We start from the raw sequence: 27,072 nt of genomic DNA, 5'->3' as shown, positions 1-27,072 counted from the left end.
TTCACTCAATGCTGAAAAATGTCAATCTCTATTCGTACCCCTCATGTATACCATGGGATTACACTGATATTACAAACATATCCCACAAATACATACATTAATCGAGGACAATATAAAGCTCTGTGCTCAATTTATTAATAAAGACACGCCCATGGACACACCCCTGTGCAATCACGATCAAGTAAGTCCCAGAGACTTCGCCACCTTCTGGTAGAGGGACGAGTTGCACCAACCGAAAAAATCCCCAAATAACCTTGTCCTAGATTTCATTTTTGTATTACCTGTTTGTGCTACAATAGAGACGGGTTCACTCTCTCTTGTACCGGAAACAGTTGAGACAGAGATGGTGTAGGCCGTCCCAGGAAGTAAATCTGGGATGTCCACTGAAGTGACATCTCTTGTTACCAACCTAGAAACCTCAACACCTGGAATTACAAACAATATAATATTACTAAGCACAACGTGTTAATACATGTGTAGTTCGAAAAGCAAATCTCTAGCTGTGACACATGGCAGGGTGCTCTGGTAGGGCATGAGTAATGAATGCTGGTTGTGATGGAGAGTACCAACAAGCCACTCTATATTCAGTAGAGTATTTGAACATAGGGCTAAGGCAACATTTTTTTTCCTGGGTAAAGAAAAGTCTGGCTAAAGCTCAAATAATAGTGCTGCCTGCACAGTACCTAAAAATACCGCCATATAGTGCTGGTATGGTGATGTCTTTATAGCTTTTATTAACTGGTGGAATAAAAACTGTTGGCTGCTCACTAGTGATGGGTCTCAAAGGTTGCTACATGTAATGGGGGTGGGAAAGTGATGACCTGCAGGGGCAATGTACCCTGAAAGATGACAAACCATCTCTGCGTCTCCAGGTGATCCTATAGTGCGTTGCTCTTGCAATCGGGCTCCACTCTAAACGTATCACATTCTCTGCGATGGCAGTACTTCTCAGGTTGGTCACTTGGCCAACAGAATCTTCTTCTGCAGGAATTAAAAGTATATACACACATTAAACTAGGAGAATATAAGACTTTATGTTATATTTTCCAAAGACACGCCCATATAATTCTAATGGGCATACCCCTAAGCAACCAAGATTCAGTAAGACCCAAAGACTGCCGCACCTCCTGGTAAAAAGACGAGCTGTACTAACTGAAAAGAACCCCAAATGATCTTGCCCTATATTTTACCTCTACATTACCTGCTTGTGCTACAATAGAGAAAGGTTCGCTCACTCTTGTACCTATCACAGTTGAAACAAAGATGGTGTAGGTCATCCCAGGAATAAATAAAGATTAGGACCAGCTGTCTGAAAAGTTGCTTCACATGCAATGTGCTTTTAGGTCAACAACTCAACAGCGCACCCTACACTACCAAAGGTGTTATCTAGGAGGTTATGGCTGCCGACCTCAACTCCCCCTCCTGCCAGTTGCAGCCATTGGTATCTTTCTGTGTAGCAGATGCCGCTCTATCCTTTCAGCTGTGTCTTCTAACAGTAAGTCACGTACACGTGCTTGGCCTGCCTCTTAAAAGGCCAGTGCAAGTACCCAGCTTTCCTGTCCCCAGCCAGACACCTCCAGAGGTATTTAGGTCAGCCTCCCCCACTGGATGGTGCCTGAACAAAAAGTTCTTAGTGTTTCAAGTGAAAGTGTTGCAGTATTCTGCTTGCTACCTGGTTTGACCATCAGTCTGTATACCCAGTTTCCCCATCCTTAGCCTATCCAGATGCTTCCCAGGTTATTTAAGGCATCTTATCCCACTGGAAGGTGCCTGAGATAATGTTTCATAGTGTTTCAAGTGAAGGTTGTTCCAGTATTTTGCTCACTACTCAGTTTGACCCTCAGTCTATATACCCAGTTTTCCCAATCTTTGCTTGTCCTGACCTCAGACTGTTTTCTGACTGTGTCTTGCCCAATTGTCACCTGCCCTGACTTCAACCTGATTTATTGTATGAGCTCTGCCTGTCCTGACCTGTTATACTGCCGGTCCTTTTGGTACCACACTCCGGTTCCTTTTTGGCTCATCTGAGGTCACCTGTCACTGCACTAGGACCATTCCTGTAGAAACCACCTAAAAGTTCCCTGCAGTGAAGGCCAGATCCCTCAAAAACAGGTTTAAGGGTGAAAACCTTAGAGCAGTCCTCAGGAGGAGCCCAAAGCCAAAGCAGTCAGTAACACATTAGGTCCACGCCCACTGCATTTCAAAGGATTAGAACACATAACTGCTTTCTTCCAATAATAGTGCCCCACTCATCCACAGGTTGTGTGTGATATTGCAGCTGAGGTCCATTTACTTCAACAACTTGTGGACAGGCGTGGTGCTGTTTTCTTGAACAATGTAGTCATTTTGTTTTCCAACCCTTTTACAACAACTAACTGTGAGCAGTCTAAATAGGCATCTACCTATAGCAGTACATTTACGATACCTGTACGAGCTGTGATAGTTGCAGGGCTGCTTGCAGTGTTGCCAATTAAAGCCGTCACCCCAATGACATAAACCGTGTTTTCCTGCAATGGTTCAATGTCATAAGATGTTGTTCCTGCTGGAAGTGTTCTGCTATCCTCACGACCTTAAAAAACAGACAAGTATTAGTGAGGTTCACCAAGGATGAAAAATAGTTTAAGATGGTTTTATTTTAAAGGGCTATCCAGGATTAGGTAAAAAAGAGCCCTGCTTTTCTTCACAATAGCGCCACTCTAGTTCATGGACAGTGTCTGGTATTACAGATCAGCCCCATTCACCTAATTACTGCAAAACCAGATATAGTCAATAGACGTGGTGATCTATTTTAAATAAAGTCTACAAAAGTAACTTGTCAGGAGGACAATTTTACTTAAAATTAGGACGATATATATGAGGTAGATAGATATTTGGGGATATATAGATATTTAAATATTTGGGGATGTGGTTGTATTCAGAGTTAGCCAATAACACTTAAACTCATTTTAATTTGTAGTCAGCACTCTACTGCCATTATTTACTGTAATTCTGATTTACCGGATATGAAGTTCAGCTCTCCTAGGAGGATTTTTCTGATATTTTCTTAGTTGGTTCGTAAAGAGCTTACAGCTCATCGAAGGGTTCCGATTGTTGGAAGGTATCAGTCAGGAGAAGGGACCAAAACATCTCCAAGGCATTACATATACCATGGAGCACAGTGAAAATGGTCACCAAGAAGGGGATTAAATTTGGCGCAGCAGTGACATTACCAAGAACTGGACGTCCCTCAAAAAGTGTTGAAAAGCCCACAAGAAAATTGCTTCGAGGGGCTTTGAAGAGACCGACAGCAACATTAAAGGAGTTTCTGGCAAGTACAGGTTGTGTAGTGCATGTGACAACCATCTTCCGTATTCTTCATATGTCTGGGTTGTGGGGGAGGGAAGCAAGACAGAAACTTTTTCTAACAAAGAAAAACATCCAAGCCCAACTATGTCTTGCCAAAACCTCCATCAAGTCTGCCAGAGGTTTGTGGGAGAACATGTTATGTCTGAGGAGACCGAGGGGGAACCAATTGGCCATAATTCTAAAAGGTATGTTTAGCACAAAAACACCAGAAGACCACCAAACCGCAGTTAAGATGGTGTGGGCAGCATTATGTGTTGGGCTGCTTATCTGCTGCTGGAACTGGGGCTTTAGTGAAGGTGGAGGGAATTATGGACAGTTCCAAATATCAGTCCATTTTGGCTCAAAACCTTCAGGCCTCTGCTCAAAAGCTGAAGATGAAGATGAATTTTACCTTTTAGCACAACGACCCAAAGCATACCTTCCAATCAACCAAAGAATGGCTTCGCCAGAAGAAGATTAAAGTTTCAGGAAGGCCCAGTCAGAGCTCAGACCTGAATTCCATTAAAGATCTGTGGGTTGACCTGAAGAGGGCGCTGCACATGAGATGCTCTCATAATCTAACAGATTTGGAGCGCTTTTGCAAGGAAGAGTCATTAAAGATAGCCAAGTCAAGATGAACCATGCCAATAGACCTCTACCCCAAAAGACTGAATGTTGTCATAAAGTTAAAGGGTACATCAACAAAGTATTAGTATAAGGGCGCCCACCCACTGGCGATTTTTTTTTCTTTGCGTTTTGCGTTTTTTCTCAAGAGCAATTAGAATTGAATGTACTCCTGTCCACTGGCGTTTTTTTTTTGCGTTGCGTTGCGTTTTTTAACATAGGAACTGTCAGTTGCATATGTGTCCTTATTTTTCTCCTAATGCACCCATGAAAGTCAATGGAAATTAATGGAAAAGCCGCGAAAACGCGGGAAAAACGCCGCGAAAACGCTGCGTTTTTCACGCACGAAAATCGCAAACGCCAGTGGGTGGGCGCCCTAAGGGTGTGAATATTTATGCAACCACAAGTTCGAGTTTGTGCTGTAATAAGCATTGTTACGGTTCCTATAGTTATATAATCTGGATGGTAGTTTGTGTATTTCTCTACTGAGTGTTGTATGTGACTTCCCATTGGCTGTACAGGTCAGGTGGAAGATCTGGAGGACATGTCACTTACATTACAGTTCTGCGCACACTGGAAATATGTAAGTGAGGTAGTCCCTCAGGAAAAGGCCCAGCGTATGCACACGTGCAGTGACTTAAACGCAGGCCTGCCAGTTAAAATCTGTGAATTTAAGCCGACGCTAGAGGAACACATATTCATCCGCCAGTTGTGGACAAGTTTTTAAAGAACATTCATGTTAGTTTCGGATCACCGTTACTGGGTTCAAACCTTTAGTAGTACTACCACGTGTTCTACAATTGAAGTGTGTTGCTGGTCTTTCTAAAAGATTGTTACCATACTGCACTCACGTTAGAGTTAAGCATACTCTTAGAATCAGTAATGTTTTTGAATAACCACATATTGTTTATCTATTAAGGGATGTATCTACGGCCAATCTCTTCTCCAAGTTTATTTCTTAAAATAAAAAATACACATTTTTGTCAGCCTGGTATCCACATCGTACCATGATTCCTGTGTTATTTGCCCCTACGGTGAAGATAAAAAGCTATGATAACAATAGATAGATATATAAATTTGAGATAGATAGATAGATATGAGATAAATAGATTGTGGCATATTTATGATGTCCTGTACGCCAGATTTCTGGCATATAAAAGTTACAAATCATGGTGCATGTTATAACTTGCGACTCTTTGCCTTTATACGCCAGCCTCCACCACTTTTCTAAAAATGAGCATGACTATTCGACAGGTGGTTTGGCCTCGCATGCCCATCAGATTTACAATAATTTACTACAGAAACTGTATCTATAAATGTCACCTACACCAGCTCTGTGCTGGTGTATATTTCAGATTTTGCACACTGAAAGCTCAAGATGTGTCAAATATATTAGGAGGCCAGTGCCTCTCAATACATTTATTGCACGTCATGGCTGTGCCACCTTTATTTCGAGCAGCCTAAGAAAGGCCACCTACATAAATATTCTCCAATTTGTCTAAATCAATTTGCACCAAAAACAAGGTGCAACTTACATGAGAATTCTGGCGCAACCCCAGTAATAAATGTGCCCTGATGAATCCAGTCACTACATTACCGTCACTGTGCCTCCATGTCACCCTATAACCGGTCGCTCTTGCAATCCCAGTCCATGTAATCCTAAATCTGGATGATGTTGTTTCCACCACCCGAAGGTTTGCGACTCCGGCCACTGCTGTATCTCCTGAAAGATCAACATGATCTCAGCAAAGAAGCCCAAAATGACAACAAACCCCATATTACATATAGCAGTATCTATAGTGCGGTATATTGGTACAATGGACTCCCACCTGTCTTGACATTGATGGTCATAGGGATTCCCTCTTTGGTCCCCATCACGGGGGTGACTCTAACAATGTATGTGATGCCTTCTCGTATGTCAGTGAGTTCATATGTCGTCTGGTCTCCAGAAATCGCCTGACTTCTCTCCGTCCCATCTACAGGTAAAAGCAGGGGTTAACAAACTCCCGATACAGGTTCTGTAGGATATATACACTAACATGCCAAATGTCCTGGGATAGCAGTATGTAAATTGATGATGAAGTGGAGTTTCCTCAGGTGATGGATTGAAAAAGCTGCAATGAGGGGACTATGTAGAATAACTGAAATTTTATTGCTGTATGTCAAATTTTTGCAGTCAAAGCCAAGGACTTACCAGCACCCCCCTCATACTACTGCATAGGACGCAATTAGGAGTGGGCTATTGTATAGCGTCTTGCATTGGGACCTCAGAGTCTGCGCCTCTGCTGCTGTGAAGAAATATTTTTGGCCTTACCCTCTGAATTCCTGATGAGGATCCGGTATTCTGTTGCCTTGGGCACGCCGTTCCATGCTAAACGAATACGTCCTAGTCTTGCATCCAAGACATGGAGGTTTTCGATGGAAAAGGTCATCTCTTCTGAAACTGGAAAATAATTTACTTTGGAAAACCTTGACAGAACCTCCAAAGGGCCTTTCCCAAAAAAGAAGTTCCTGAGAAGTCATAATCTGGTTGGTAACATGTGCTGAGCGACAACTACTAATGACAGTCACTACAATGCAGACAGGGGTTGTCACCCAGCTTTCCACAAATCCTGGTTGGCATACACTGAATAGCCACTTTATTAGAGACCCCCATCTAATAGTGTGTTAGACCTCCTTTGGCCATCAGAACCGCAGCAATTCGTCTTGGTGTAGATTCCACTGGGTGTCGAAATCGTTCTACAGGAATATCAGCCCAAGTGGACAAGAAGCTGTCACAAATTAGATAGAGGTGCTGACATGTTCTGACCAGCTGACAGGAAGGGGTCATCGATTCATGCTGCTTGTGCCAAATTCTGACCTCCAATCAGCACAGTGCAACAGAAATCTGCATCCATCTGACCAGGTGATGATTATCCGCTGCTCAGTGATACAATTTTTGTGGTTTTTTTGCCCCCTGCAGGCTCACTTTTCTGTTTTTCTTAGACATAATGGCGATGGAAATGGTCATCTGGTGTTATAATCCATTCGTGTTAAGGAACAATGGGTTGTGCATTCGGACATGTCAGTTAGAGCACCAGCATTATATTCGGCTGTTCTAGACTGTGAAGCGTCTGTTCATCAGAATGATTCCTGACATCCTCCTCTGACTCCTTTCTGTGATGAACTGTTTCCGTCCACAGGATCCACCTTTGTTGGATATTTTTCCTCATTCACGCCATTCTCAGTATACTTTCCACTCCATTATATGAGAAAACCTCCCATAGTTGGCAGTGACATCCCGGCCCCGGCTAGTCTAGCACCTATGACTAGACCTCATTGGAAGTCGCTCAGATCGCTGGATTTTCCCATCTGATGTGGATTCACACTGAAACTGATCCACAGAAAGCTTGTCACGTGATTTTATGCTTCACTCTGGCATCACAGGGATAATTGTGAGTGGGCGGAGGGCTCTAATAAATGGGCCATCCAGTGTATACCGCAGTCAGTGTTTTTCTGGAATTTTATTCATGAACCAAGAAGCTTAATTACCTGTTTGGACAGTGATGGTAACGGGGGAGCCCTCCCGTCTCCCTACAAGTGCTGATATCAGGACATAGTAAGTTTTGTCTTCTTGGAGATCATCAATGTCAATTGTGTTTCGGCTGGCAGGAACCTTCATTGTTCTTTCAAAGCTTCCTGTGTGCAAATTTTTAACATTATTATTTTATTCCCTTAGATAGCATTTTTTCAAATCTAAATAGGTTCAGTTCAAAATGTTGTGCTTATTAATTTCTAACTATATCTTTATAGTAGTCATAGATTCATTTTGGTGATACAGAGCTTCAAATCCCCTGCATAGACATAATATATAAATTTTACAATTCTGTCTGTCTACAGCAACCACTAGGGGGAGCTCAGAAGATTAGTAAATACTGATTATCCAATCAACTCAATAATAGCACAGTATGCAGTTAGCTCCCTCTAGTGGTAACTGCAGGTAGATAGAATTTTATCAGGTAGTCTATATCTATACAGAGAACTTATAGCTCTATTACAGAAAAACAGAGCCCTGACCTCTACAAAGATAAAATCAATGCAGAATTTGGATCTAAAAATGACATAATGAGAAAAAATGGAGGTTCATCTCAAGGTGTTTGCTCCATTACAGTTTGTATGACCTGCAATGTAAAGTGAGATACGACATTCACTGCACTCCATCTATAATAGGGAACTCACCATCAGCACTGCGAATGATAACCTTGTATTCTGTTGCACCAACTAATCCAGTCCATGCCAATCGTACCTGCTTGCCTGTGGTGTCTATGACCTGCACATTTGTGATTGTTCCAATGGTATTTTCTTTCAAACAAAGCAAAAGCAAAGTTATAGTAATTTACCTAATAAAATGTCCAAAAACATGCATTCCATCCATTGGGATAGATAGATAGATAGATAGATAGATAGATAGATAGATAGATAGATAGATAGATAGATAGATAGATAGATAGATAGAGGATAGACAATATCTATCTCTCTCTATCTCTCTCTATCTATCTCTCTATCTATCTATCTATCTCAGAGTTCCTCTCACCTGTTTCAGAAGTGGTTGCAGGTGTTGCAATTTCTCTGCCATCATACAGAGTGAATAGAGTGATACGATATTCTGTTCCGGGTCGCAGACCAGTGATGTTGTACTTGTTGACGGTTGTTGGAAGGCTCACAATCTGCGGAGCTTTTGCACCACCTGTACAATATTCAGGGTAATGGAGTCAATCTTCTATTTGGTTCTTTAGATGTTTATTCTTTAGATGTTACATTGTTACCTCGGGCTCGTCTCCACTCCAGCCGGTAGCCTGTAGCTTCAGGGATAAGATTCCACGTGACCTGGATGGAGGTCGGACTGTCGGCAAATGTTCTCAGTACCTGAGCAATCCCGGACTCTGTAAGAGAAGAATGATGTATGGCAGCAGTGTGTGCTGGGGGAACAGACTATCGTGTAGCATCCACTGGGCATATTGATGCTTTGTATTAAATGCACAATAGCCAGACTAGAATAAAACAGCTCTGGTATCTGGTAATGGGGTATAAATGAGGTGAAATGATACAGATTGAGTTATTTATCTTTTTTTGTCCTTCTTTTCTACCTGTTTGGACTCGGGTGGACATGGCTGGTCCTTCTGTGGCTCCAAAGATTGGACTGACAGATACGGTGTATTCAGTGCTGGGATGCAGATTCTGGATGTGGTGAGAAGTAATGGTTGGACCCACGTCGAAATCTTTGGAGTCTTCTCCTGCAGAAAAAAAGATCCATGAAGATGTAAATAAGGCTTAATTATTTAGTCCTGTAACTTTCTAAAATACAATACAGCTGATTGACTAATAATGTTTAAGGGTATATTCATATGGGGGACTGCGAATTCATTCTGAGAAAATCAGTCCAATTTTGTTTGTGATTTTCCTGTGATTTTCCTGTGTTTTCTTGATTGCTAGGCATGAATTTCATCTGGATTGCATGCATTTTTCACATGCGAAAAAAAAAAATCACTTCCTTCTAATTTTGTAAGTTATGGTTCGCATGATTACAAGCATTAAAAACAGACCGCACTCGCATCATACCAGTGCACTCTGTTTTTTTAAACACATCCATAAATTTGAATAGGTGATTTTCGTACAAAAATCGCACCAAAATAGGACATCCTTTTGATTTATATTTTTTTTTTTCGGGCTGTTTACCAAATTAAAAACAAGATCTATGTGAATATCCCCATTCAAGTGAATCTGTTCTATTTCAGTGAAATTTCAGACAGATTTTTTTCTGTCTGAAAATCACACAGAAAATTCGCCCATGAGAATATATTCTAATAGTCACACAGTATAAAGTAATACTAGACAGTCTTAAAATGCTATAGATTTCTCACACGACTCTGCTGAACGATAAATCTGTCTAATTTTAGGACTGTCTAGTCTAGCTTTGTACCACCTATTACTTGATTTAGGTTATACCAAAATTTGGCCAAAATTCTGGAGCATATTTTGCATTATTCTTGATGCACAATGTTAGATTTAGGCCATGCTGCTTTTCACAAATCTATGCTCCTTTGTTGGACCTGTCTTTAAAAGTGCCCGAAATTTGTAAAAACACATTGTTAGTAGAGATGAACGAGCCTACTCGGCCACGCCCCTTTTTCACCCGAGTACCGCGATTTTCGAGTACTTCCGTACTCGGGCGAAAAGATTCGGGGGGTGCCGTGGGTGAGTGGGGGGGGGGGGAGAGGGAGAGAGAGAGAGAGGGATCCCCCCTGTTCCCCGCTGCTACCCCCGCGCCGCCACGCTACCCCCCCCCCCCCCAGCGCCCCCCGAATCTTTTCACCTGAGTACTGAAGTACTTGAAAATCGCGGTGCTCGATCGAGTAATTACTCGAAACGAGTACGTTCGCTCATCTTTAATTGTTAGCGCTCGTATACACGAGCGTAGTGATTTTCAGTTAGCTTTGTCACGACCACAGCGTGACCCAAAATCACATAAATGGGCACACAAATCTACCGTTTGTGCGTCCGTTCAGACAGCCCGGGGCCGATGCATATACGCCGAGCCCGAATTGCCGTTGGGTGGGGGAGACAGGACTCCTGTTCTTTGGATTGAAGGTTGGACCCCACTACTCATAAAGTTATTCCCTATTCTGTGGATAGGAGATAACTAGAACTTGGCACAACCCATTTAAGGGTTCCTTCATCATTATGCAAAATGTATTCCTGGATCTTCAACCACCACTTAGTGCTGTCCTCTTGTGTCAGAAGTAACTTTGGGTCCCTGCAAACCTTGGGGCCAGATGCAACTACAAACACTGAACTGCCTATAGTTACACCATTGCTTATTTACACTTATAATAAGGTATGCATTTGTATAGGGAGATAGCCTAATTCAAGTAAATGGAGCTGAATTACAACACCACACGCAACCCGTGCCCCACTGTGGCACTGTTTCGGAAAAAAGATCCTTTTTTTATATTCTCAAACAGCCCCTTTAAAGGGGCACTAACTTTTAAGACAACTTCTACTCGTGTGTTAGATTGTGTTAGTCTCATTATTTCTGAAATATACTTGCATTAAAAATGTTGTTGCTTTACCACTGTAAATCACATTTAACATGGCTGCCACTAGGGGGTCTCCGTTCCAGCTTCTCTGCAATCTGTTGTAATTATAGAGCTTCCTAAGAAACAAGAACACAGGAATGTTCCAGCAGCAACAGGGGGAGGGGCTAGCTTCACAATCAGCACCTATGCTCTTCCAAGCTGCAGGCTGACAGATTTGCAGGCACTGTGATAACGATCCCCTGCTGTTACAGTGTGTGGGTGTGTGTCTGCACACATTATAATGGGTTTACTAACCATTTGACTAGAATGTCTCTAAATGCCTGATCATCCTGGGAAGGCAGAGGGGCAGACATGCATATACTGCCTCCTTGCTGACTGGACCAGAGGACAGTGCAATACAACTTAGGAAGTGAGGGCAAGGAAGTCAGGACAGTGAACTACTGGCAGAATTCTATGCTTGCTAATGCCCCCTCTCTGAAAGTGAAATGCAAACAGCAGAGGAACAGAAAAATGGGAAAACCACCAGAAAATCAGAACTTACAGACATGAAACGGTACAAACAGCAGCAAATGAGAGGGGCTAAGGAGAACCTGGTGTGTTTTAGTAAACTTGTAGTTATTATAAAGAAAGGGTGGGGCTATATTACCATCAGGGATGGGATTCCGTAATCCCTACATTACAAGGATTTTACTGTAATGCAAATTGTTGGGAAATGTAGTTTTGTACAGTAGCAGAGGAACGCCATGAGGTTGTGTGAGGACGGCCAGTGCTGTGTTCTTTCATGTCGCTCTCTTATTGTGTTACTATTCTTTAAACGAGCTTTTGAATAGCTTCCAATAATTCCTTCCAACTAGGTAACTCCCTTTGTTGGCCCCGACAGTCAAGCAGACAATTGTTGGCAAGAGCGTGGGCACGAAGCGGTACAAGCCTTCTCACTGCTCATATCAAAGGCACCAGGCGCATTCTTGCCCCATTATTACTAGGTGGTGAGACTGAGGAGCTCATGATAAGGAAACACGTTAATTACATTTGCTGCCATCTGTAACAACTGACTGATCAGAGTAAGAATCTGGTGAAGGATGTCTTCCAAGGCGACTTCTAGGTGGTCTAGCTTCTGACAGCCATAATGCAATATTACACTGAATGGCCACTTTATTAAAGAAAGACCCCCTCCCCACCCCCCCTCCCTTCTCATCTAGTAGTGCGTTGGACTCCTTTCCCCTTCAGAACAGCAGCAATTTATTATGATGTAGACTCTACTAGGTGATGAAATCAATCTGCAGGAATATCGGTCTCTGCGGACAGGAAGCTTCTTATGGTTGCTGCAGATTACATGGAGGTGATGACATCCTCTGACCAGTTGCCAGGAAGGGGTTACCAATTCATGCTGCTTGTGCCAAAATCTGACCTCCCATCAGCATGCTGCAACAGAAATCTGGATCCATCTGACCAAGAAATGTTTTTCAAGTACTCAGTGATACAATTTTTGCATACTTTTGCCCCCCTGGAGTTTTATCTTTCTGTTTCTTTTAGACACATTAATCACCTGCTGTTATAGTCCATTTCAGGAACAACAATTTATACGTTCAGACACGTTAGTTGGAGCACCAGAGTTACAACTAAATGCTCAACAGAATGATTCCTGACATTCTCCCGTGACCCCTTTTGTAATTAAATGCTCTTTATTAAAGTTTCCATTTTTTTAACAACTTAACCAACTCTATCCCTTCCCCATTCAAATTTCGCGCTGCTGCGTGACGGTAAAAGAAAATCAGGGAGATAGGTCCTGCCCTATCTTTCTCGCACATAGAAAGACTACCTATCTTTTTTCACGCGTAGTATTAACGCACGAGAATCCCGATATTGAAGACAAAACTATTGAAATCAGTGGTTTTGTTTCTCCCAGTTTTGCGGCCGTGATTTTAACGGCCACAAAACGGGAAGAAATCACGGCTGTCTGAAGGAGAATTTACATCTTGATAACCTAACAAATACATATTAGCAATTTGTTTGTATTCTGTTATCATGGAGATACATAGGTCTGCATAGGAGCTGTATACGCAATATGGTACATTTATAATCAAGACTATTTGCAGAATTGCTTCACTTTAAATGCATTTGAGCAATGAAATAAAATTAGTGGCAAAAGTGAACAATATAATGTGCATGGTTTGTTTAGGGCAGGGTGTCCAACCTTTGACTTCTTCGCATTAGAAGAAGAACATGGCCACACATTAAATACACAAGCATTAACCAGGCAGGGCATTGTCCTCCACACAACCCCCATCATCCTCCATAGTCCTTCAAACAATTCTCCATGGTTCTTTCACAGTCCCCCAAACAAACCCCATCGTCCTTCACTGTGCCCCAAACAATGCCCACTGCTTTCGCCAGACCATATGGAGTCAGTGCCTGCTTCTGCTTAGAAGCCTGGACAGAGAAATTTGTCCAGGCTAGCATGCAGCTTGCGGTTGTGGGCACTGGGCACATTTCTGACACCAGGGGCTGGCCAAGATGAGACCACTGTCTCGTTCCCCCCTCCAGTGGATAGAAGAGGAAGGAGAATTGCCGCCGCCCTCCTGACCCGGAGTGACTGGGTGAGTCAGATAGTCACAGAGCTTCAAGTGCCCCCCATTGCCTTGTCATCTGTCAGCCTGTCTGTGAGCGGATTCTACAGCCTGGCGCTGCCAGGTACCGCCTGTGGCTTCAACTCCTCTGGATTCAACCTGAGCCGACCGTCCTCCCTTTGGGCTGCATTCATATCTATCCTGGGCTACATGTGGCCCGCAGGCAATGGGTTGGACATCCCATGGCCATGGGCCTCATGCCTGCGGCAGTATTAAGGACTTTTCACAAGGGACAGAATTTACAGTTGCAGAAAACCAAACTAAAATCTGCATTTCTGAATGCGGATTTTGATGTAGAATTGCAGCAGTATTAAAGAGTACTTGCTCTTTCACTTCAGAGTGCTTCTGCTCCATCGGCCGTTTTCGGCTCCTTTCAGCAGCTGAAGACGGCACCGTATAGCACTATATAAGCTCTATATGTTTAGCTGCTGGGAGGAACCGAAAACGGCCAACAGAGCAGAAGCACTCTGAAGTGAAAGTGCAAGTACTCTTTAAGTCATTTTCAATTCTGCATTAAAATCTACACATTAGGCATGTGGATTTTGGTACAGAAATTTCCATTGCGTGTTGCAGAACAATTCTGTCCCATGTGGAGCGTCCATTACGTAGCTAGGCTTTACTTCACTTGGAGCAAAGACTCAGTTTGCAAACCTATCCATGTGTTTAAATACTCTGGCCTTGGTAGAATGTGCCTTGTTGATGCCTATATGGCATCCAGCACCTAGTGCATATGCCCTGCACCCATTAGGTATGATCGTGGCATTATAGATCAACAATCGGTACTTCCGTATACCGCCACATTCAAGCTACAGAATGGTAAGCCCCTCTAGCAGAGCAGTGATATAGACCAGGAGATATATAGATGCATAACTAGACAGATTTACTGTTTGGAACCTTGGGAAAGCTGGGTGGCACCCCTGTTAAAGGTATGTATCATGATGGGCAGATTTTCCATACCTGACTGAGACACCCAGGAGATGCGGTAACCAGTAGCTCCTCTGACTCCCCTCCATGTTGCCGTCAAGCTTTGGGAGGTCACATCTTGGATGTTTAGGTCAGTGACTCCTTCTATACGCTCTGCAGATAAGAGAAGCGATGTCATGTATTTTTCAGTTTGTCCTTATGAGACACAATCTGTAACAGATGTACAGAATGGATGGGTTGCGCCGCTAAAATAACGTATGCCCCTCAATATGACATTCTCAAAAATTGTATCATACAATTTGAGTCACTTGGCACAGGTAATGATAGAGCTGAGCAAGTCTTATGTTAGATGGTGCCCTGTATAATACCTTCTGGTGTTTAACCCACTTCCCCTACATGGTCTATCGTCATAGTGTACAAATCATAAGATACAGGGCCTAATTATAAATGCTGTACAGTATGGTGCAAAACAAAGGTGCTACAGCTGAGCCAAATCACACTTCCAAACAGTTATGTCACAAACAAAGTAGCCATTGCCACATACTGCAAAAATAATATACTGTATAGTACGTGAGTAGTAGCATCACACAGTGCCTAAGTAAATGCTGCCATATAGTGCTAAAATACCATTATACAGTGTTCAAATAATTCCATTGTACAGTGCTCAAATACCATAATCCAGTGCTCAAATAATACCACCATGCAGTGCTCAAATAATACTGTCATATAGTGCTTAAAATAATACCACCATATGGTGTTGAGCAAACCAAGTAGAGTCCAAACCTGTTACAAGTCGAACTTTGCTAAAAGTTCAGGTCGGTGCAAATCTGAACCTCAGGAGGTTTGTCTTGGCTAAATACACAAAAATCTCCACCTCATCCCCCCCTTCTTACTCCTCCAGTTTTAGGGGTACTGGTGAAGTTCAGGTTCAGTTTGCACCAATTTGGATCAAGTCAAACCTTGGCGAACCGGCTGAACCAAAGTTTTCACAAGTTTGCTCATTACTACCAATATGTAGTGCTAAAATAGCATTATACAGTGCTCACATAATACTATCATACAGTGCTCAAATAATATCATTATGCAGTGCTAAAGGCCACCACACTGTGCTTAAATACAAAACGCTATACAGTGCTCAAATAATATTCCTGCACAGTGCTCAAATAATACCTGTATACAGTATTCCACCATACACTACTCAATAATATTACCATATGATACTCAAATAATAGTACCACACAGTGCCTATAGTAGCAGCACCACATAATGTCTAAGTAAATGCTGCCATACAGTGCTCAAATACCACCATACAATGCTCAAGTAATGTTACCATACAGTACTCAAATAATACCACTACACGGTGGTATTGCCGCCACCCTCAAATATTAACCTCATACAGTACTCAAATAATATTATCATAAAGAGCTCAAATAATACTGCCATACAGTGCTCAAATAACAACAGTATCTAAATAATACTGCTTAAAGTGGTTGTCCAGTTGTAAACCAATAGTGGTCTATCCGCAGGATAGGCCATCATTAGTAGATCAGTGGAGATCTGCCACGTGGGACCCCCACTAATCAACAGTTCATTTGGCAGGTATGCTCATGCACTGAGCTGTTTCCTGCAAAAAGCAGACAGCTCTGTTCCCACTACAGTGGCCAGGCTTGATATTGCAGGCATTGAAGTGAATGGGAACTTGGCCTGCAATACCAAGCCTGGCCACTGCAGCATGAACGGAGCTGTCCGCTTATCGCAGAAATCAGCTCAGTGCACAAGCACATCCGCCCTGTAAACAGCTGATCAGTGAGGCTCCTGAATGGCAGCTCTACTATTGATGGCCTGTCCTAACAACAGGCCAATAGTTTACATCTGGACATCTCTGTTAAATAACACCAATTGTGGTTGGAAGCAGCAGGTGCCAGGCCATCTGTGATACCCCATTCAGCAGGAATGGTCGATGTACCTTAAGAAATATGTTATACTTACGTGTTCGGCCAGTAATAGTGACCGGTGTACCAGTCTGCCGCTGGTACTGTGGGTAGAGCACAAGGATATACTCAGTATCAGGTCTGAGATCTCCAAGCATGTTGGACAATGCACTTCCACTTAGGGTCTTTTCTCCTATCCTTCCGTCTCCTGCAAATCAACAGAGCATGCTGAAGGTGATAATGCCCACAATAAATCATCTCACAGTGAGTCATAGGACTGTGTGCTTCTACCAGCCTCAGGGCAGAGAATTCTCCAACTGCTGGAGATATTCAACAGGGTGTGGACCAGAGGCGACATAAGGCTACAAGCATAGAAGCATCAGAAGCAGACATGTACAGGTATGTCCAGGGATGAGGCTGGAGCACACCCAAATGCACTTCAAAAATTCCTTAAAGGACCCAAACTCAGTTATCAGAGACTCAAATGGCATAAAACCTTGTGAGGCAGCTTACAGACATTGGGTAGGATCTGTTATGAAACTTTGTGTGTCTGTAGGAGAATCGGCCAACAACATGTTGAATATAGGAGACACATTATATCATCCAGTAATGGGGTTGTCGGGTTTAATTTCATGTACCGTATTAGGAGAAGTGTTGCTCATTGTAATTGTCCAGATGATAAAATCAAGCGGATTTTCACAAAATCGGATTGAGTCATCCTGACCCGATTTTAACAAAAATCAAAGTGCTAATGACCACTTGTCCGTGAGTGTGTGAGTGCTTCTCATGATTCGCCCCGATCACATAAAACATGCAAAGCCTGACAGCAGCCGTGTGCTCATAGGACCAGTGATGTCACCATCATGTGATCAGTCACCTGGGTTCTGACCTCCATCCCTGATCACAGGATGATGACGTCATCACTGGTGCTTCACTTTATTAAAAACCTGCAGAGCCAGACAGCAGCCGTCTGCGGACAGGACCTGTGATGATGTCAACGTCATGTGATCAGTCACCTGTGAGGAAGGAGTCTGAAGGTGAGGGGTTACATGACCATGACATCATCACAGATCCTAAACCAGCACAGGCAGCGCTGTGTGTGTCTGTGGCATGCACATGTAATGTAGTAACGCTGTGTGTGTCTGTGACATGCGTATGTAATAGAGCAGAGCTGTTTGTGTCTGTGACATACACATATAAATGTAGCAGAGTTGTGTCTGTGTGTGTGACGCACATGTAGTAGAGCTGTGTGTGTCTGACATGCGCATGTAACGTAGCAGAGCTGTGTCTGTGCATGTGATGCACATATAGCAGACCTGTATGTGTCTGTGAAATGCGCATGTAAAGTAGCAGAGCTGTGTTTGTGTATGTGGCACACATGTAGCAGAGCTGTGTGTGTCTGTGGCATGCACATGTAATGTAGTAAAGCTGTGTGTGTCTGTGACATGCGTATGTAATAGAGCAGAGCTGTGTGTGTCTGTGACATGCACATATAAATGTAGCAGAGTTGTGTCTGTGTATGTGACGCACATGTAGTAGAGCTGTGTGTGTCTGACATGCGCATGTAACGTAGCAGAGCTGTGTCTGTGCATGTGATGCACATATAACAGACCTGTATGTGTCTGTGAAATGCGCATGTAAAGTAGCAGAGCTGTGTCTGTGTATGTGGCACACATGTAGCAGAGCCGTGTGTGTCTGTGTGTGTGACGCACATGTAGCAGAGCTGTGTGTGTTTGTAACACACATGTAGAAGAGCTGTATGTGTGTATGTGAAACGGGCATGAATCAGAGTTGATGTGCGCATTTAGTTGAGCTGTTTGTGTGTGACTCGCACATGTAGCAGAGCTGCTTGTGTCTGCGACATGTGCATATAGCAGAAATACTGGTGCTAAAATTTCCAGATAATTATTAGTCAAATGAAAATTGTAGAGAGAGAGTGCATGTGTGAGTTAGAGTGTGTTTTATGAATGTGGCCTTTCAGTGGTGGAGTCCTAGGTTCACAATTCGATCAAGGTCAATATCTGCATGCACTTTGAAAAACTCCATCCTGATGTTACCTTTGATCAGATTTAAACCTACAATTGACCCACCCACAATTCTTTCTTCTCCAGAGGAGGAGAAGATGGAGAAGAATAAGAATAATAAACCCAAAAAGAAGATAAAAACTTAATGCAGATGTTGTCTGTAATCAGCCGTAAACCTAGAACTCAAGCGCTATAAGGTAATAGCGCTAGCCACTGAGCCTCCAAGCTTCTTCTATATTCCTCCTCCTGCTTCTATTCTGGAGGAGAAGGAGAAGAAGTAGAAAAAAGATCTTGTTCTCCTTCTTCTTTTTCTCCATTTCCGTATATGTTCTCTTTGTGTTTATTCTTGTTGTTGTTCTCCTCATCCATAGTGGAATGAACAGGTGTGGTGGCTCAGTTGTTAGCACTGCTGCTTTACTGTTTTGCAGTTGTAGTTTCAAATCTGACCATGGGCAACATCTTGATGGAATTTTTCAAAGCCCATGCAGATATTGACCTTGATGGGATTGTGAACCTAGGAGCTCAGCACTGTGGAAACATTGCACCAAATCCGCTATGCGTGAACACACCCTAATCATGGGCCAATGCTATATGCTTGACCCCTAAATAAAATCTGCTAGCCAGCCCCTGCACTAACCTCTAGTGGAGTAGGTGAGCCTGTATCCTGATGGGGGTTCTCCCGCTGAAAGCGTCCATGACAATCTGAGGAAGGAGGGGCCAACCTCTGCCACTCTGAAGTTGGATACGCCAAGGGCACTTACTATGAAATACACAATTTTAGATTATTGACCTTGTTTCATGTGACAATCATTAATATGCTTGAAGGAGAACTCTTCTACTCAACTCTACAGCCTAAAGCTCAGTTCAGCAACCTTAAATACACTTTGCCTTTTCCTCTATAGTATGAGGATATCTTACATGTTTTTCCCCGACCAGAGACAGACTCTCCGATGTTGTTGGCATACAAAGCGGTCACAGTAACCGAATATTCGGTGCCAGGTCTGAGGCTTTGTAGGAGGGAGGATGTTTGGGCTGAGGTCAGGATGATCTGCAGGCAAAAATCAGAGTACAGTAATAATATTCTACATGGTGTGATACTATTCTTACACTACAGCATAAAGGTAATGCTACATCTTCAAATATGGGGGCAGTATTACAGTAGATATATTCTTGTACATAGGGACGGTATTATAGTAGTTATAGTCCTGTACATAGGCGGCAGTATTATAGTAGTTATATTCTTGTACATAGCAGCAGTATTATAGTAGTTATATTCTTGTACATAGGGGGCAGTATTATAGTAGTTATATTCTTGTACATAGGAGGCAGTATTATAGTAGTTATATTCTTGTACATAGGAGGCAGTATTATAGTAGTTATATTCTTGTACATAAAGGTAGTATTATAGTAGTTATATTCTTGTACGTAGGGGCAGTATCATAGTAGTTATATTCTTGTACATAGGGGGCAGTATTATAGTAGTTATATTCTCGTACATAGGGGGTAGTATTATAGTAGTTATATTCTTGTACATAGGGGGCAGTATTATAGTAGTTATATTCTTGTACATAGGGGGCAGTATTATAGTAGTTATATTCTTGTACATAGGGACGGTATTATAGTAGTTATAGTCCTGTACATAGGCGGCAGTATTATAGTAGTTATATTCTTGTACATACGGGGCAGTATTATAGTAGTTATATTCTTGTACATAAAGGTAGTATTATAGTAGTTATATTCTTGTACATACGGGGCAGTATTATAGTAGTTATATTCTTGTACATAGGGGGCAGTATTATAGTAGTTATATTCTTGTACATAGGGGGCAGTATTATAGTAGTTATATTCTTGTACGTAGGGGCAGTATCATAGTAGTTATATTCTTGTACATAGGAGGCAGTATTATAGTAGTTATATTCTTCTCCATAGGGAGCAATATTATAGTAGTTATATTCTTGTACATACGGGGCAGTATTATAGTAGTTATATTCTTGTACATAGGGGGCAGTATTATAGTAGTTATATTCTTGTACATAGGGGGCAGTATTATAGTAGTTATATTCTTGTACATAGGGGGTAGTATTATAGTAGTTATATTCTTGTACATAGGGGGCAGTATTATAGTAGTTATATTCTTGTACATAGGGGGCAGTATTATAGTAGTTATATTCTTGTACGTAGGGGCAGTATCATAGTAGTTATATTTTTGTACATAGGAGGCAGTATTATAGTAGTTATATTCTTCTCCATAGGGAGCAATATTATAGTAGTTATATTCTTGTACATAGGGGCAGTATCATAGTAGTTATATTCTTGTACATAGGAGGCAGTATTATAGTAGTTATATTCTTGTACGTAGGAGCAGTATTATAGTAGTTATATTCTTGTACATTGGGGCCATATAATAGCAGTTATATTCTTGTACATAGGGGGCAGTATTATAGTAGTTATATTCTTGTACATAGGGGCAGTATAATAGCAGTTATATTCTTGTACATAGGGGGCAGTATTATAGTAGTTATATACTTGTACATAGGGGGTAGTATTATAGTAGTTAAATTCTTGTGCATAGAGGGCAGTATTATAGTAGTTATATTCTTGTACATAAGGGGCAGTATTATAGCAGTTATATTCTTGTACATAGGGGGAAGTATTATACTAGTTATATTCTTGTACATAGAAGGCAGTATTATAGTAGTTTTATTCTTGTACATAGGAGCAGTATTATAGTAGTTATATTCTTGTAGATAGGGGGCCGTATTATAGTAGTTATATTCTTGTACATCGGGGGCAGTATTATAGTAGTTATATTCTTGTACATAGAGGGCAGTATTATAGTAGTTATATTCTTGTACATAGGTGACAGTATTATAGTACTTATATTCTTGTACATAGGGGGCAGTATTATAGCAGTTATATTCTTGTACATAGGAGGCAGTATTATAGTACTTATATTCTTTTACATAGAGGGGAGAATTATAGTATCTACATTCTTGTACATAAAGAAGAGTATTGTAGTTATATTCTTGTAAATATGAGGCAGTATTATCGTAGTTATATTTTTGTACAGAGCAGGCAGTAGTATTATAGCAGTAATATTCTTGTACATAGGAGCAGTAATATAGAAGTTATGTTCCTATATGTACAGTGCATTACTATACAGAAAGCATGTTAAGTTAGAGCATTACTTGTGCTCTATTCTGTTACCCTTTTACTTTGTCATTATACAAGCACCCCCCATACCTCTATTAACTCCAGTGGGATCTGCTGTCCTAAACCTGTTAAGGGACCATAAACAACTCGATATCCAGTCACTGGCCCAGTGGCTGCCGTCCATCGTATCCGCATGGTGTCTGCTGTCTGATCAGAGAAAACCAGGTTGGAAGGTCCTGTTTGAGTGTCTGGGGCTGAAATAGAGAGAGTATACCTACGTATTACTGAAGACAGATGAATGAAACCTATGTTTTACATATTACAGTCCATTATATATTACAGTTTACACCATGAACAATGAAAATAACTTAACAAGGCTTTGTGCTTATATTTATGTACATAGGGAGCGGTATTATAGCAGGTATATTATTGTACTCAGGAGCAGTATTATAGTAGTTTTATTCTTGTACATAGGAGCAGTATTATAGTAGTTATATTCTTGTACATAGGAGGCAGTATTACAGTAGTTATATTATTGTACATAGGGGACAGTATTGTAGTAGTTATATTCTTGTACATAGGATCAGTATTATAGTAGTTATATTCCTGTACATAGGGGACAGTATTATAGTAGTTATATTCTTGTACATAGGAGGCAGTATTATAGTAGTTATATTCTTGTACATAGGGGGCAGTATTATAGTAGTTATATTCTTGTACATAGGAGCAGTATTATAATAGTTATATTCTTGTGTATAGGGACAGTATTATAGTAGTTATATTCTTGTACATAGGGGCAGTATTATAGTATTTATATTTTTGTACATAGGGGGCAGTATTACAGTAGTTATATTCTTGCACATAGGAGACAGTATTATAGTAGTTATATTCTTGTACATAGGAGGCAGTATTATAGTAGTTATATTCTTGTACATAGGAGGCAGTATTATAGTAGTTATATTCTTGTACGTAGGAGGCAGTATTATAGTAGTTATATTCTTGTACATAGGAGCAGTATTATAGTAGTTATATTCTTGTACATAGGAGGCAGTATTATAGTAGTTATATTCTTGTGTATAGGGACAGTATTATAGTAGTTATATTCTTGCACATAGCAGCAGTATTATAGTAGTTATATACTTGTACATAGGAGCAGTATTATAATAGTTATATTCTTGCACATAGCAGCAGTATTATAGTAGTTATATTCTTGTACGTAGGGGGCAGTATTATAGTAGTTATATTCTTGTACATAGGGGGCAGTATTATAGTAGTTATATTCTTGTACATAGGAGGCAGTATTATAGTAGTTATATTCTTGTACATAGGAGCAGTATTATAGTAGTTATATTCTTGTACATAGGAGCAGTATTATAGTAGTTATATTCTTGTACATAGGAGCAGTATTATAGTAGTTATATTCTTGCACATAGGAGCAGTATTATAGTAGTTATAGTCCCGTACATAGGGGCAGTATTATAGTAGTTATATTCTTGTGTATAGGGGCAGTATTATGGTAGTTATATTCTTATACAGAACTAGATTTGAACAATATTTTGTCAAATGTAGTAGAAATGAATTTGCTCACTCGCTATAATGTGTTATGTGTGGCTTTACATAGGGCTACAGATAACCTAGCTGCTATTTTTGAACTCCAACAAGTTCTAAGCTCCAAATTCAGTTGTGCTACATTTCCACAGATTTTCAATGGTATGGTTGACTTACAGCCTTCAGGAATGTAGACTCCTCCAGTAGTTACACAAACTTTCCGGGACACCAATGGAAGAAGTGTCCTCAAAATCCTGAAATCATTCACATAGAAAAAAAAGTTGTCTGTCGGAGTAGACGCCACTCTGGTCAGCTCCCTACTGTCAGCATTTTTTATCCCTGTAGAAGAATGACAAGAAGTCATTAAGCCATCCTCCATTATCAATGTCAATAAAATTCTACGAATCCATATCTCAGATCTAATGTATTTTAGTATTTAACTAATTGATGATGTGAATGAAAATAGTGGTTGCAGGTCAGTGCTGGGCCCTCTCTAATTATAGGTCTTATAGCAGTGGTGTGATTTGCCCCTTAGGTCTGTCTGGCCAGATGATTGTTTTGCTTTTCTGCAGCAACTTCTTGTGGAACTACATGAATCATCCTAATTCTGGCTCTGTCTCCTCTCTTCTGATGTTCCAAGGCACCACTGTCAGCGCCACCTATTGGATGGCAGCATTCTTTCAAATTAATGTACGACTTTTTAACAAGTCTGTAAAACAATGATTCGGAATAGGAAATCAAGCCAGAAAGCCATACACAGACAGCTGTTTTTGGGGTGCTTGCCCTCATCAGTGTGCAGTAGATTTCTGGCTTGGCTGGTGACAGGCCTGTGATGTGGGTCAAGAGAGGTGCAGCGCCACCTATTGGATGGCAGCATTTGTTTGGCGCACCCGCAACAATGTTAGTTCTGCTACTGTATGTTATAAGCTTGGTGTCGTGCTGTATTTATGTACTGAGCTTGGTTGTGGTGCTGTTATGAGCTTGGCTCTGGTCCTGTATTTATGTAATGAGCTTGCTTCTGGTGCTGTATTTATGTAATAAGCTTGATGTCTGATGCTGTATTTATGTCCTGAGTTTGGTTTGTGCTGTATTTATGTTATTTGCATGGCTCTGATCCTATAGTTACGTATTGAGCTTGATTCTGGTGCTGTATTTATGTTATAAGCTTGGTTCTGGTGCTTTATTTCTGAGCTGAGCTTGGTTCTGGTGCTGTATTTATGTTTATGAGCTTGGTTATGGTCCTGTATTTGTGTAATGAGCTTGATTCTGGTGCTGTTTTTTTACTATGAGCTTGGTTCTGGTGTTGTATTTATGTACGGAGCTTGGTATCTGGTGCTGTATTTATGTACTGAGGTTGATTTATGCTGTATTTACGTTATGAGCTTAGTTCTGGTGCTGTATTTAAGTTATGAGCTTGGTTTGGCCATGTGTTTGTTAAAGAGCTTGATTCTGGTGCTGTATTTATACTATGATCTTGGTTATGGTGCTATATTTATGTATGAAGCTTGGTGTCTGGTGCTGTATTTATGTACTGAGGTTGATTTCTGCTGTATTTATGTTATTAGCTTAGCTCTGGTATAATATTTATTCCCGGAGCTTTTTGGATGTGTATATGCTGCTATCTTTCTGCAAAGCAGAATACAAGCAGGCTGCCTATCAGTGCAATATATATATGTCTGCAAAGCATACCATCTAACCTAGGGCTGGCATTATATGTACATATGTGATATAATCTAATGTTTGCACAACTATGTAGTTGTGGTAGATGAAGCTCTCTCTCTGACAATGAACATTGAGGGGTATTTCTAAATCTTTTTGCACCTTAATTCTCATGTCAGAAAATCAAAATATTGGTGCAAATGCCAAAATTGCGCCTTTTTGTGGGTTTATGCCAGACCTTCGTACTTTTTGACAGGTGGGCAGGACCTAGTCTTATAGCACGTAGTGACATGTGGCCTATTGGATTTACTATAATTTATGCCAGAAACTATTAGGAAATTATTGCTAAAACTGGCGTTTCACATGCCAGTCTAAGTAATCTATGCATCGGCGTAAGTGCAACAAATGTGTTATGAAGCACAAACCTCTTATTGTAATACATTTCTCGCATGTAGTGGCAACTCCATTGCCACCAGACTGAAACCTATGCTGGCTACCAGCTGAAGTGTATGCCAATTATAATTTACACCAGTTACTGGCAGAAATTAAAGTAAATCTGATGGGTCACACCCACTGATGCTAGGCCCTGCCCTCCTAGTGGTCCAGCATGAACCCCCAAAAAGTCACAATTTTGGCACTTGCACCTAATTTGTGACGGGCGCAATAGGAATAATACATGCCACATTGTATTTCTATAATGTACCCTGTGTATAGATCCTTTGCATGATTTCATCATATATGGTGTCACATGGCTTAATTAGCAGAAAGACACCTGGAGGCAGCAAGCTAAAAAAATAATCATGTCTTAGTTTTATGAACTAGTATATATGACAAAGGGGATTAAAGGGGTTTTCCAACTTTTAAAAAACTTGCTCAAGGGTATAAACTGTCATTAAAAAAATTAGCCATTGCTTACTCTTCCACTGTGCCTGTGGTCCAGCACCACCGACCCAGTCCCCTCTGCTCTGGTCCCTGCTGAAACAGGAAGTGATGATGTCACACTCCTTGCTCACATTACTGCTGCAGACATGACCGCTGAGGCTAGCAACTCACTGCAGCATTCATGTAAGCGATGAACGTAATGTCATTGTTTTCTGTGTCAGTGGGGACTGGAGCATAGGTGACTGGATTGAAAATGCCAGACCGAAGGCACAGTGGATGGATGAGTAATGGATATTTTATTTTTCATGCCAATCCCTACCCCGGGGCAAAGTTGGGATGAATGTATACAGAGACATAACATGAAGTTCCTGGAACACAGTGTCAAATCTGTACCAGAGCTCACCACTTACCATGTTCCATTTATAATATTTTTGTATCCTTAAAGGGCCATTTTTTAAAGTTAATTATGTAGCTATTCTCCTAGTGTATATAAGTGAGCTAGTGTTACCTTGGTTAGTTTTTTCTATATCTGAGGGTGCCTACCTACTAGCTTTTTTTTACCTGCGAATTGATGAATAACTGTGTGCTGCTTGTGATTGGCTGAGCGCTCAGCCAATCAGCACAGCCCTACTCCCTATGTCTTCAATAGGGCTGGTGCTGGCCCCATTGAAAGCATTTAGCGAAATCGCAGAGTTTTCTTGGCGCTGCGAGGTAAGTGTTTTCACTCGCTCTCGCAGCGCAAGAAAAAAAATCGCTAGTGGGTAGACACCCTGAAACTCACAGCCTTTTTCTCTTCAGATGGTCATGTGATCTCAATTTTGACCAGCTTAGATCTACTTGGGGTTATTCTGCCTGAAACTAGATGATTTAGCCTTATATCTTCACATGGTGCAGATAGATTAAAGTGTGTTTATGGCATCATTTTTCGCTTAGGCGAAGATAATCTGTGAATTTTTTTATATACTGTGTGACGGCTTGATGCATATATACAACGTTTTGCGAACATTGTCTCGCGGGATTTGGTGATAATGTTCCCGTGGCTGCGCAGTTAAATTGCCCTGATGCTCAATTATATGGATGGCGCCATGATGGATTTGTACGCTGTGGTTAAGGCTGATCAGTTATGATGTAAGTGTATTGGATCTTATTCTTGGGGGGGGGGGGCTACATGACTGATGTTAACTTGAGTCACTATATAAATGAGACACTTCTATGTATCTGTATGCCTGACAAAGACCTTTTGCTCGAAATGTTGCTGCTGTTATGTCCTTGGAGGAATAAAGACTTTTAAATTTTGCAC

General features: G+C 41.2%; 1 protein-coding gene across 2 annotated transcripts in view; it reads right to left on the bottom strand.

The window, feature by feature from the left end:
• The window catches only part of COL7A1 (collagen type VII alpha 1 chain), a 177,377-nt gene that overhangs the window by 101,928 nt on the left and 48,377 nt on the right, over positions 1 to 27,072 (bottom strand). For both annotated transcript variants that reach the window (XM_066596817.1, XM_066596816.1), the window contains exons 6-22: positions 23,409 to 23,570; positions 21,774 to 21,937; positions 19,449 to 19,578; positions 19,168 to 19,290; positions 16,565 to 16,714; positions 14,609 to 14,728; positions 9,075 to 9,221; positions 8,754 to 8,870; positions 8,522 to 8,674; positions 8,167 to 8,289; positions 7,480 to 7,626; positions 6,263 to 6,391; positions 5,778 to 5,924; positions 5,546 to 5,671; positions 2,426 to 2,569; positions 856 to 981; positions 282 to 425 (exon numbers count right to left, since the gene is read on the bottom strand). In XM_066596817.1, the coding sequence (XP_066452914.1) occupies positions 282 to 425; positions 856 to 981; positions 2,426 to 2,569; positions 5,546 to 5,671; positions 5,778 to 5,924; positions 6,263 to 6,391; positions 7,480 to 7,626; positions 8,167 to 8,289; positions 8,522 to 8,674; positions 8,754 to 8,870; positions 9,075 to 9,221; positions 14,609 to 14,728; positions 16,565 to 16,714; positions 19,168 to 19,290; positions 19,449 to 19,578; positions 21,774 to 21,937; positions 23,409 to 23,570 (2,352 nt within the window). The remainder of the gene's footprint in view (positions 1 to 281; positions 426 to 855; positions 982 to 2,425; positions 2,570 to 5,545; positions 5,672 to 5,777; positions 5,925 to 6,262; positions 6,392 to 7,479; positions 7,627 to 8,166; positions 8,290 to 8,521; positions 8,675 to 8,753; positions 8,871 to 9,074; positions 9,222 to 14,608; positions 14,729 to 16,564; positions 16,715 to 19,167; positions 19,291 to 19,448; positions 19,579 to 21,773; positions 21,938 to 23,408; positions 23,571 to 27,072) is intronic.

This window comes from Eleutherodactylus coqui, chromosome 3, assembly GCF_035609145.1.
Source record: "Eleutherodactylus coqui strain aEleCoq1 chromosome 3, aEleCoq1.hap1, whole genome shotgun sequence".
In the NCBI taxonomy this organism is placed as follows: Eukaryota; Metazoa; Chordata; class Amphibia; order Anura; family Eleutherodactylidae; genus Eleutherodactylus; species Eleutherodactylus coqui.
The sequence above is the reverse complement of the archived record's forward strand: the minus strand, read 5'-3'. Positions and strand labels throughout refer to the sequence as shown.